The 12,968-nt window shown below is 42.5% G+C and overlaps 2 protein-coding genes across 4 annotated transcripts in view; both read right to left on the bottom strand.

Annotated features, from left to right (window-relative positions):
- LOC134459971 (modulator of macroautophagy TMEM150B-like) overlaps positions 1 to 6,730 on the bottom strand; it is a 7,796-nt gene extending 1,066 nt beyond the window's left edge. The window contains exons 1-5 of one of the 2 annotated variants that reach the window (XM_063212478.1): positions 6,359 to 6,730; positions 3,265 to 3,324; positions 2,004 to 2,071; positions 1,123 to 1,253; positions 115 to 292 (exon numbers count right to left, since the gene is read on the bottom strand). In XM_063212478.1, the coding sequence (XP_063068548.1) occupies positions 115 to 292; positions 1,123 to 1,253; positions 2,004 to 2,071; positions 3,265 to 3,324; positions 6,359 to 6,423 (502 nt within the window). In that variant the 5' untranslated portion in view covers positions 6,424 to 6,730. The remainder of the gene's footprint in view (positions 1 to 114; positions 293 to 1,122; positions 1,254 to 2,003; positions 2,072 to 3,264; positions 3,325 to 6,358) is intronic. The other variant, XM_063212482.1, reaches the window with a different exon arrangement.
- Positions 6,731 to 7,840: 1,110 nt separating this feature from the next.
- On the bottom strand, positions 7,841 to 12,389 carry tmem150b (transmembrane protein 150B). 2 transcript variants are annotated; one of them, XM_063212465.1, is made up of 6 exons: positions 12,311 to 12,389; positions 11,210 to 11,269; positions 10,534 to 10,601; positions 9,693 to 9,823; positions 9,102 to 9,279; positions 7,841 to 8,769 (listed from the first exon to the last, which is right to left on the bottom strand). In XM_063212465.1, exons 1-6 carry the CDS (start codon positions 12,373 to 12,375, stop codon positions 8,582 to 8,584), a joined length of 690 nt encoding a protein of 229 aa, XP_063068535.1. In that variant the 5' UTR covers positions 12,376 to 12,389; the 3' UTR covers positions 7,841 to 8,581. The 2 variants fall into 2 exon arrangements, with proteins under 2 accessions (XP_063068535.1, XP_063068539.1); XM_063212469.1 differs by having other exon boundaries at positions 7,842 to 8,769; positions 12,316 to 12,366.
- Between the last annotated feature and the right edge of the window lie 579 nt (positions 12,390 to 12,968).

Here is a 12,968-nt window from a genome sequence, read left to right as displayed (position 1 = left end):
TGAGGTTAAAGAACACAAAGCAGGTTACCTACGGTATACAGTATACAGCATTCTATATGAAAGCGTACTGAGGGACCCCTTTCAGGACTGCAACAGGGGCTGGCGTAAGGATACTGCCTAGAAGGCAGGAGGTGCAGAGGCTGCAGAGGGAGGCGCGCAGTGGCCCGGTCCAGCACCTGTCATGGGACGGCTCCGCCTGATAGGTCAACCACAGCTGCACCCAGAAGAATGCCACACCCACAAAGAAGGCTAGGTATGCCCCCAGCAGGTGCATCAGGAAAAATACCCTCATCTACAGGAGAGAGAGAGAGAGAGAGAGAGAGAGAGAGAGAGAGAGAGAGAGAGAGAGAGAGAGAGAGAGAGAGAGAGAGAGAGAGAGAGAGAGAGAGAAAGAGAAAGAGAGACAGAATAAAGAGTGTGTAGTGTGTATCAGAAGAGAGAGAGTGACAGTGAAATAAAGAGAACCTTTATTTTTGTTAACATTTATTTTTATTGTATCGATTCAATTGAGTTAGGCAGGCAGACAGGCCCTCAGTACCAGCAGTACCAGGAAGGTGATCCCTGTGTAGACAGACATGCACACAGACAGACACACAAATACACAGATGCAGTTACGGTAAATGGGAAGATAGGCAGGCAGACAGACAGACAGGTTACCAGGAAGCTTCCTAGCACAGTGACTCCAACAGACAGACAGCTAGACAGACAGACACAAAGAAACCTGCGTTTCCGGGACGCTTCCTTGCAGAGTGACTCCAACAGACAGACAGACAGACAGACAGACAGACAGACAGGTAGACAGCTACCCAGGTTACCGGGAAGCTTTCAAACAGAGTGACTCCAACAGGCAGACAGCTAGACAGACAGCCAGACCAACAGACAGACACACAGCTAGTCTGGTTACCGGAAAGCTTCCTAGCAGAGTGACTCAAAAAGACAGACGGGCAGGCAGACAGGCAGGCAGACAGACAGGCAGAGAGACAGACAGGTTGCCAGGTTACCGGGAATCTTCCAAGCAGAGTAACTCCAATAGACAGACAGCCATCCAGACTGGTAGACAGAGAGACAGATCAGCAGATAGACAGACAGACAGACAGAAAGCTGGACAGGTTGCCAGGTTACCGGGAAGCTTCCGAGCAGAGTAACTCCAGCTGCAGCGAGGAGGCCGAGCACCAGGCCGGACAGGTTACCGCGGCAACAGCTGTCACTCAGCTCCCTGACCAACTGATAGCGAATCACCACCACCCACACAACTGAGGACAAATACACACACACACACACACACACACACACACACACACACACACACACACACACACACACACACACACACACACACACACACACACACACACACACACACACACACGTACCCACAAAGTAGACAGAGGAGACTACCTCACTCACTGACCTCACACACTTCACACCTCACACACACCAGAATCACCTACTTCAGTGGTGCTCAAACTGTGGTACACGTACCACTGATGGTACTTCAGATATCTCTGGTGGTACTTAGAAGAATTCATTTTTTGTGCATTGATTTGAAGGCTGATCAAGTTGTTTCAGTCGAAAATGTCTCTTTGGTCTCACATCTTGTAATATTGAACTGTATGAATCTGAAAACATAATGCATAATAATACTACTAGGCAAGCAAGAAACGTGACCGTAGCTGTTGATGCCGTTATGAACCTCTCCTGTATTGACTGGCAAAAGTGAATATGAAAGGACTTTGCTGCGATATTCTAATGTTGGTTGTCAAGGTAGTACTCGGAGAGCTCAATATTTTCTCGGGTGGTACTTCACACAAAAAGTTTGAGAACCACTGACCTACTTCATATTCACCACATAATCAAGTCCAAATTGGTAAAGCATTTGTAGCACTTAACAGATTTCGATTATGCTATCAATGTGACTATTCATCCCAGAAAGAGCAGTCATAATTCATAATTAGTCATAATTAAAGATAAGATGGACAGTGCCTCGTTGTCAACATACTCACTCAGAAAGGTCCACACATTACAGAAGACGCAGAATAGAGAACTCTCAGGCTGACGGACCGCACACTGACTGGTGACAAAAACCACACACACACACACACACACACACACACACACACACACACACACACACACACACACACACACACACACACACACACACACACACACACACACACACACAGTGAGATGCTCGGATATAACATTTCATGACTATACAGGCCTGGTATTTTGACATTTCATTTACATTTTCATTCACACACACACACACACACACACACACACACACACACACACACACACACACACACACACACACACACACACACACACACACACACACACACACACACACAGTGAGATGCTCGGATATAAAATGTCATGACTATTACAGGCCTGGTATTTTGACATTTCATTTAATATTACTGAGATGGCAATACTAGCACAAGGCTGTTGTGATGACTAGGTGACTGAGTCTGCATAATGTACACTACTGCTTTAGCAAGACACAATACTAGCAGCAAGTTTCCACGGATACATACGTAAACAAACATTGCCACTCAACTGGCTCAACAATCTCAAGCATCTCACTTAATGTAGTATAATAGCTCCACTATTTGAATCGTCATCATGCATTTACACAATATCATAATATAGACTACTGCTGCAAACTCACTCGGGATGTTTTGGGTTTCAGTGGTGAGAAAACATACAGAGTGTATCTGAGAAATCATGTAGTGTGTGTGAGACAGGGTTTGCCATGAAACTTGAACATGTCAGTAATTGACCTCAGAGGACAGTTATTGTCCTGTGTTGTACACTCGCCACTATGCTACATATTAATTGCTTGATAACACAAATCAACCAATTGCACAGGCAATTTCATTACATACTAATTACAATTACAGCTAGTTACTGTATGAATCACATTAGAGTTAAAAGCCAAATGCATTTAGGCATGCATGAGTGAGGTGGTAAGGACAACTATTTGAGGTTACAACGGGGAAGTGTGTGCTGTGTCAGGACGTCTGACTATTTCAGAAACTGCTGATCTACAGGGATTTTCCACACACAACCATCTCTAGGAATTAGCCTGAGAATGGTCCAAAGAAGAGACAATATGTAGAGTGGCAGTTGTGCTCAAATACATGCTATAGTCATACGCAGTGCAAAACCAGTCAAATACTTGACAACAAACAAACAAACAAATAAAACGTTGAAATGTGTGGGCTAAGACATGCAGGTATGTCAATATATTCTCACCTGATGAAAGGAAATTTTACAGTCACATTGACAGAATCATTGGACAGTGAAACAGCACATCTGTAAAAAAAAAAAAAAAAAAAAAAAAACCCGAAATAAACAAATAAATGTAAAATAGGAAACTCATAGGCCTCCTACAGTTGTGGCATTAAAATATACAGCTTAGAGATGGTAAAACCAATAGGCTAAGTAAAATAGAAATAGCAGACTACATATTTTTGAGTGATTAGAAGTTGTGAAGAGTTACAGATGCAGGTCATAGAACTATTGTAAATGCATGCATGCATTTTGAACAATATTTCAATAAGCACACAAGTTATTTCCAACATGTGCACAGTGTACGTTCAAGCCAACAGCTGCCAATCTTACAACAGAAAAACAAGGCCAATAGTATAACTTAAATTACATATTTTTTTCATTTTTTGTGTGAAATTATGCTGGTGCTAAAGTGAGTACACCTCTATGTTAAACTCCCATAGAGAGGATCATGATCTGCTTCAGTAGCCACAGTAGGCTACATCAAGCACGTTTCTTTTGAGGAAATTCAACTTCCTGGTGTTGATGGCATCCACACAGCCCCAAACCATGTCACTCCCATTACCATGCTTCACTTTAAGCATGGGACACTTTTCTTTGTGCAAATCACTTATCACAACACATGCTTGACATCATCTAAAACTAATTTGTTTATCATGGTAACATCAGAGACAAACAAACTAATGATATGGGTTACTGGAACCATGTCCTGTGATCTGGTGACACCAAGATAAACAATTTTGCTTTAGATGGTGTAAAACATGTTGTTGTGGTAAAAAGTGATTTGTATTAAAAAAAAAGCGTCCCATACTTAAATTCAAGCATGGTGGGAATGACATGGTTCGGAGCTGTGTGACATGTAGGCCTACCGCAACAACTGAAGGAGATCATGATCCTCTCTGGAGTTTAACCTAGGGGTGTAGGCCTACTCACTTTTGCACCAGCATAATTTCACAACAATGGAAAAATATGTGAATTCAGTTATAGGTACTATTGCCTTACTTTTTGTTGTAAGATTGACAGGTGGTGTATTAATATTAGTTTTACAGATCGTAATTAGTTTACAGATACAATACAGATAAAATACAGATTTTAATTAGTTTACACATCGTTCAAGAAAGTGAATGTTCACAAGGCTCCTGGACCTGACAACATCCCAGGTCGTGTGCTTAAAGCCTGCGCATCTGAATTAGCTGATGTCTTCACAGATATTTTTAACCTCTCACTACAGCAGTCTGTTGTCCCTGCATGCTTCAAGAGGACTACCATCATCCCAGTCCCTAAAAAATCTACAGTGAGTTGTCTGAATGATTACCGACCAGTAGCTCTTACATCTGTAGCCATGAAGTGCTTTGAGAGGCTTATCAAAATGCATATCACATCATCTATTCCTGCTGCACTTGACCCACTTCAGTTCGCCTATAGGTCAAACAGATCAACTGATGACGCCATTGCCCTTGCACTAAACACCGCTCTTACTCATCTTGATCACAGTAACACCTATGTGAGGTTGCTCTTTATCGACTACAGCTCTGCCTTCAACACAATTATTCCATCCAAACTAGTGTTAAAGTTGCAATCTCTAAACCTTAATCCCTCACTCTGCAGCTGGATTCTAAACTTTCTCACCGATAGGCCTCAAGCAGTGCGACTGGGCAAGTTCACCTCCTCCACACTCTGCCTCAGCACCGGCGCGCCCCAGGGATGTGTGCTCAGCCCCCTACTCTATTCCCTTTTCACGCATGACTGCACAGCCACTCACAATTCCAATACCATCATTAAGTTTGCCGACGACACTACGGTAATCGGCTGCATCACAAATGGAGATGAGTCGGCCTACAGGGCTGAGGTGGCGGCATTGTCAACCTGGTGTGTGGATAACAATCTACTCCTGAATGTCAGCAAAACAAAGGAGTTGATTGTGGATTTCCGGAGGATACAACACCAGCCACACCAGCCAATTTACATCGCTGATACTGCAGTGGAGAGGGTTAAGAGCTATAAATTCCTAGGAGTCAACATCAAGGAGGATCTCAGCTGGTCTCATCACATCAATTGCATCACTAAGACGGCTAGACAGCGACTGTTTTTTCTGAGACGGCTGCACAGATATGGAATGGAGAGTAGGATACTGGCCAACTTCTATCGCTGTACAATAGAAAGCATTTTAACTGGTAATTTCACAGCCTGGTATGGTAACACCACTGCCCAAGATAGGAGAGACCTCCAACGAGTCATCAAATCTGCTCAAAGGACAATCCAAACAGATCTACCTAACATCCAGGATCTTTACAACCAGCGGTGTCTGAGGAGGGCCAAACGAATCATAGCTGATCCATACCACCCCAGCTACACACACTTCACCCTTCTACCATCTGCCCGGAGATACAGGTGCTTACGTGCTCACACCAGCCGATTCAGGGACAGCTTCTTCCCTCAATGTATCAGACTGTTGAATACAAAATCACCAACATAGGAAGAAATCCACTCATCACATCTCCCCTTTCTCCAACCTGCCTTTTTTTCAACTTTTTAAATATATATTTTTCTTTTTTAACATTCTTTTTAAACATTCTTTTTAACCTTTTTTTGGGACTCCCAGAGCAGGGAAGCTTTTCATTGTATATATATGTTTCATATATATACACATGACAAATAAAATATCTTGTATCTTGTATCTTGTAATACACTTACACTATGCCCATTTTGGAAATAACTTGTGTGCTTATTGAATATTGTTCAAAATGTTACTTTTCATTATTGCTGTGCACTGTACACAAACATACATATCGTCACCTTCTTAAAATAATCGCCTAAGTCATTTTTTTCCAGGTTTGTCAGGGAACACAAAAACTCCCTCAGAATCGGGGAGGACATGAGTTAGGCGAAAACGTGAACTTGACCAAAAAATGACTTAGGCGATTATTTTAAGAAGGTGACGATATACAGTACCATTACACACACACGCACGGACACACACACACACACACGCACGGACACACACACACACACACACACACACACACAGGCAAGCAGCACAGCACACAGCAATACTCACACTATCCAGGTTCCCACGATGCCCGTCACTGTCAGCAAGACAGGAAGTAATGTCCATGTCCACATACCCGCACGAGGAGTTGAGCGCGCACACTATTTGTTTACATCGCGTACACAAAGAGTTTATGAATACCCCTGTCAACGCCAGCCACTGCCCTGTCATTTGCCCTGCCAAACTTGAGCTTAGCCCGTAACTTATCCTTACCTAAACAATATTAAGTAAACGTGTGACATCGGAAAGGAATCTTCCCCAGCAAGTTCCCACGAATAATTACGACGAGGATTTTTTTTTTCACAAGTCTACAATAACATTTCGAATATTATAGTATGTGTACTTTACGAGGACTTGAGATTTCGCTTGACTTCACCAGCATGATACTATTGGGCGTGAGCAAAACAGCAAATAAATGCGCAACGCGCAATATGAATGAACGATTTAAAGGCGTAGGCAGTTTATTTCCCATGTCACATGTTTGTTTGTTTGTACTGCGCAACCGCAAAAACGCAATGTAATGAACCTCAAAACATCATTACATTTACCTACTTGGCGACTACAGCAATTAGCCTACAGTCACTGACCTGTAGGCCTACAAGAAAGCCACCCTGAGGATTGAGGAAGGCTGAGTCTATTTTATCAGTCAGTGCCACCCTCTGAATTCCATCATCCTCCATCTGGTTCAGCTTCAGGTTCCCCTCTTTCAAAACCAACAGATTTAGCTTTTCATTTGTCCATAGTATTGCCATCTCTCTATTGAATTCAGATCCTCATTGATTACTTGGCTTGATCCCTGGTGTTTTAATTATGGCATTTAATGGTGTGACGGTTTGTCTTTTGTCTCTTATGTTTTTTACTTTACTTTATAACCCTATTGATGGTCATTTTTAACCTTGCACTCAATGCTCTGTCCTGTGCCATCTGTTGTCTTGTTACACATTTAGGTTCCTTTTGGAGACAATAAAGTTGAAACTTGAACTTGAAGTTTAATGAAGTTGGCCCAATGCTCATAGGCAGAGGCGACTCTAGGTTCAGCTGGGGCCCCAAGCGAAATTTCAAAAGAGTGAACATATTAACGAAATATGCCACTACTGAAGCAAAGTATGAACTGTTAATCACCATCCAGGAGGTTAGGGACCCCAATCGGCTGCCTGCATAGCCCAGTGACAGGATGGAGCCCCAATCGACTGCCTAATGCGTTTCCCCCCCATAGCTTTACTTGACAGGCAAGCTTTCGGTCCTTAGACCTAAGGACCGAAAGCTTGCAAGTCAAGTAAAGCTTTGCACAAAAAAGACTGGATTGTGCGGATTGACTCCTTTTTGCACACAAACCTCAACCTGCACCTGAATCCTGCACCTTCCAAACAGATGAGCGGTGGCCAATCACCACTTCCCCCCTACCTACTACAGTAATTGTATCATTTAATCCCAATCGTGTGCAGTATGGGACTCATTAGAAGTGTAGGAATGTAACATTTCCATTCCATTTAATGTTTTTCAATTTGATTTCTCCAATGACATTATCATGCACACAATATTCAAATATAAAGTCCATTGGCTGTAATAGGACCACAAAATTACCCTCCACAAGTAATATCAGATTTACAGATCACAGCTGGCTAAAATGTAAGTACATAGTTCGGACTTGGCATAGCATAGCAATGTTGAAGCAAAAATTACACCACAACATGACTATTAACATCCCAGGTATATTTAAAAAAAAAAAAAAAACACACACAAGTTCAGGATACAAAGTTTACCAAAACAATAATAAAAAAACAATCCTGGAGACATACAGTACACAATAACACGTCTGCATTGCCCCGTAATAGAGCAATAATACACACTGAAATGCATGCAGAGTGCACTCTGATGTCGGCAGTCAGTCCCTCATCAGCGGTGTGATGCTGTAGTTACCCTTCACTGCAGCCATCCAGTATCGCTCCCATGGGGGCTATGTGGCTCCCCGAAACACACGCACGCACGCACTCCTGCTTGTGAACTCTGCTATACACCGGCACACACGGCCCATTTTCCAACCATCTCTCTCTCTCTCTCTCTCTGACACACGCACGCATGCACGATTCGTCCTCTATAACAATCCAATAATGGTCGTCTCTAAGGCAGGTCCTGCTTGTTTGCAAAAACTAACCTGCTATACATTACACACCTACCAACCCATCTCTCTCTCTCTCTCACACACACACACACACACACACACACAATTAATCACATGATGGCGTTATTCCCCTCAGGTCGCCTCTCTAAAGGCTCCTGCTTGTGCACGGTGAGGCGGTGGCACTGGACGTGGCGGAACTCTGCGGCGAAGAGGCTGAAGAGCAGGAAGAAGGTCATCACCAGAGCCCATTCAAACATGGCCGCCGGAGACTTGTGGCCCGTGTTATGCAGAATGGCCACTAGAGGGGGAGAGAGGGCAGTCAAGGAACATAGGCCAGGCAGACAGGCAGACAGGCAGACAGGCAGACAGGCAGACAGGCAGACAGGCAGACAGGCAGACAGACAGGCAGACAGGCAGACAGGCAGACAGGCAGACAGCTCTAGAGAAATATGGTGTTGAGTCTGTTTTATTATTATCATAATTATTATATTTATTATTATTATACTTATTATTATACTTATCATTATTATTACTATTATTATTACTGTTGTTGTTGTTGTTATTGTAACAAACCAAGCTAGGACTAGGCAGTTAAAGCTGATGAAACTCCTAGTGTTGTTTTAAGGATACTAGCGATGAGGAATACGGTGTTGAGCGTGCAGAAGAAGGCCCTGAGGGGTCCCATCCAGCAGCGGTCGCCACTCGGCTCCGCGCGGTACGTCAGCCACAGCTGCATCCAGAAATAGGCCAGCCCCATGAAGAACGCCAGGAAGGCTCCTAACAGGTGGATACCCATAGACACAGATTGCTGAGGGGGGGGAGGGAGAGAGAGAGAGAGAGAGAGAGAGGGAAAGAGAGAGAGGGAGAGGGAGAGAGATGTTTGACGTTTAAAATCCTTTCATTGAAGCATTCGTGGTCCAAACATTCACACCCAACCCCAATACACCCAACCCCAACCCTACCCTATTAAAACAAACCCCCTTACCAAAAACTTAACCCACGACCCGTATTAACTGACCACACCCCTTTATCCGTACACGACTTAACAAAAAGTTCAAGGTTGTGTCAGTCTCACTCCATAGCTGAGTTGCCCTTGTGCAGGTGCACTGCTCCAGAGACTGTAACCAACACCCTGTAAGTAATAACTGTAAATCAGGTTGGATAAAAGTCTCAGCTAAGTGTAGTGCAATTTAATGTAAAGTGAAAACATAGAATTGGCACCTGGAAGTTGCCGAGTACGGACACTCCAAATGCGGAGATGAAGCCGAGCACCAGGGTGGCGATGTTGGCACGGTGACACTTGTTGCCAAGGTCACACACCTGCTGGAACCGGATGATCACCACCCACAGGACTACAGGACAGAAACACACCTGATTAAATACTACAGGACAGAAACACACCTGATTAAATACTACAGGACAGACATACACCTGATTAAATACTACAGGGCAGAAATACACCTGATTAAATACTGCAGAAATGCTGCAGGACAGAGAGACTAAACAGATGATTAAATACTGTACAAACACTGACTACAGGGCCACAGCGACACCATATGCATGATTACATAAACATGACACCACCCACAGGATTGCAGGACAGAGAGCAAATCCCATGATTTAATACTGAACAAACACAGAACATAGAGAACAAACACTGTATGTGATCAAATACAGCAGAAACACTACAGGACTATAGAGAGAATGATCATATAATCATAATGTATAGCTTACAGAGACTTTAACATGTAATTTGGCATCACGAGAGTTGACCAAGGCCAATGAAGGCACATTTGAACCACCATATATGATGGGAAAGAGTGTGTGTGAAATGTATTTAGGCCATGTGGGCCCAATTTTAGCCCATTTTCAAAAACCTTTTTTGAAGGTTGAGTTCGGGCCTCGATTTCGCTACAGATTTTTATTTTGTTCCTCAGTCAAGTTGAGTTTGACACCACATACAGTAGATGATTGATTACATCAACATGATGGCAATGCTTCATTTCTGACAATATGCAAGACGTGGGGAAATGAAGATTTCCACGAGTTAGAGAATACTCACTCAACACACTGCTCAGATTGCAGATCTGAGAAAAGAGACAGCTCTGAGGAACATAGGAACCACACGCACTGAAGAAAGAAAAGAAGAAGACAATGCACGATTTAGCAGTCCAGTGCCCAGCCGTTAGAGCCATGGCAAAACCTGTTTGATGTAAATCATGGCAATACAGTACATCTGTTTGTGAAAATGTTCTTTATTTTCGACAAGGTCTCAGATAATACTAAATCGGGCATCGCCATACTATAATATATTCATATATTTGTTATACAGTATATCTGTGATTATTTTCATTTTATTACCTCTGCCAAGGAGGTACTGTTTTTGGTCACGTTGGTTTGTCTGTTTGTTTGTCAGCAGGATAACTCAAAAAGTTAAGAACAGATTTGGATAAAACTTTGTGGAGTTGTTGGAAATGACAAAAGTGGTGGCTGTGGTTGGTTGTGATGCGGATCACTATCCGGACCTAGGATGTTTTTCAAGATTCTTCACCATTGCGGGATAGGGCCAATTTTGACATTTCAGTTTCTTGTTCAACAAAAACAGGGCAGAAAGACTGGGGAAAAATAGGGTGTAACAAAGTCAGATGTTCTATCAAACAGCTTCCTTGGCAAAGGTCTGCACTCTCTGAGTATTTCTAGTTTTATATTATTTGTAATATATCTGTTGCTGTGTGTACCTGATGTAAGGAAAGGCTTCGGTTACATTAACAGATCCATTGTTCACGGCCATGAAGAACCTGAGAGACACAAACAAAAGCCAGAGAGCACATTTAAGATGTGAGATGTGAGTTACACCTCAGTAATGACTGACACTCAGACAAGAGATCAGATGAAGGAAGAGGGCAAATGAGCTGTGTTTTGGTGTCAAAAGTAAAAGTAAATTCATGGTGTAAGTACAACACTAGCACATTATATTACATTCTCTAATGAGGTAAATAGACTGTGTTGTTACTGAAAACCAGTAAAAACCTAATAACAACTCACCACAAATTTGATAGACAATGCACAGTCAGCTGATCGTAAGACAAGTAGACTGGTCAACTGGTTTTTCATATAAGTTAGGGCTGCACAATTAATCGAAAAATAATCAAAATCATGATAAAATAGTGAAATCGAACTCATGATTTTAATCGTGATTTAATCGTGGCAATAGTGACCTACTTTTGAGAGCGTCCTTGAAGCCAACACATACTGACAGGCTGGCGTTTCTGGCCAGAAATCTGTCCACCTAAATGTCATGCTATTGCCTTTACATAATTATTACAATTCATTTTATTTTGCTTATCCCGCATGTAATTCATTCTTGGTTATACCCTGTATTTCATCTTGATATAATTTTCCAAAAAATCTGCAAAAATCAATACTCGTGATTAATAATCATGATTATGATTTTGACCAAAATAATCGAGATTGTGATTTTTTCCATAATTGTGCATAAGTGTGTATAAGTTACCTGTGTTGGAAGGAAACTGTGTTTCTTTTTTAATTATGCTTACTTTTACTTTTTGCCATCTTTGCAGGCAGGGAATGGGAGAGAGAGAGAGAGCGAGAGAGAGCGAGAGAGAGAGATCGATAGACAGACAGACAGACAGACAGAGAGAGAGAGAGAGAGAGAGAGAGAGAGAGAGAGAGAGAGAGAGAGAGAGAGAGAGAGAGAGCGTGAGAGAAGGAGAGAAGGAGAGAGAGAAGGAGAGAGAGAGAAAGAAAGAAAGAAAGAAAGAAAGAAAGAAAGAAAGAAAGAAAGAAAGAAAGAAAGAAAGAAAGAAAGGTATACTAACACTACCCAGATGCCCACAGTGCCTCCTAGTGCCAGGAGGATGGGGAGGAGTGCCCATGCCCACATGCTGTCCAGTCAGACCACCTGCACAGAGATCACAACACATCACATACATCACCCACTCAGGCAACACATCCCATCACATACATCACATCACATACATCCCCCTACTCAGGCACCACATCACATCACATACATCACCCACTCAGGCACCACATCACATACTTCACCCACTCAGGCACCACATCACATACATCACATCAAATACATCACATCCATCACATCACATACATCCCCCCACTCAGGCACCACATCACATCACATCACATCCATCACCTTCTCAGGCACCACCGGCAACCGGCAATATGTTTGCTATAAACTTGTGACTTATGTTGTTAAAATACTTATGCTAATAACATACTAATAACCATCTTTCTTAACAGCAAACATCGTCATTTCTGTTTGTATTGTAGGGAATGACAAAAATGTTTTGCTGTTTAGAACGAGTTATGGCAGTATTTTAACAACGAAAACAACCTGTTTGTAGAGCGCATACAGTAGTGCTGTATGAATGTTAAAATGTTTAAATGATTTCACATTGGATTACTTACCTTGAGAAAGGAGAAAGGTTAAAAAAGTAGCGATGCAGCAGTCTTTCT

The sequence above is a fragment of the Engraulis encrasicolus genome, chromosome 2 (assembly GCF_034702125.1).
Source record: "Engraulis encrasicolus isolate BLACKSEA-1 chromosome 2, IST_EnEncr_1.0, whole genome shotgun sequence".
Lineage (NCBI taxonomy): Eukaryota > Metazoa > Chordata > Actinopteri > Clupeiformes > Engraulidae > Engraulis > Engraulis encrasicolus.
The sequence above is the reverse complement of the archived record's forward strand: the minus strand, read 5'-3'. Positions and strand labels throughout refer to the sequence as shown.

Coding starts and splice junctions, on each gene's coding strand:
- tmem150b (XM_063212465.1), bottom strand. CDS start 12,375: ATGTGGGCATGGGCACTCCTCCCCATCCTCCTGGCACTAGGAGGCACT. Junction 11,270..12,310: donor ACTGTGGGCATCTGGGTAGT/GTTAGTATACCT, acceptor TGTGTCTCTCAG/GTTCTTCATGGCCGTGAACA. Junction 8,770..9,101: donor CACCGTATTCCTCATCGCTA/GTATCCTTAAAA, acceptor CTCCCCCTCTAG/TGGCCATTCTGCATAACACG.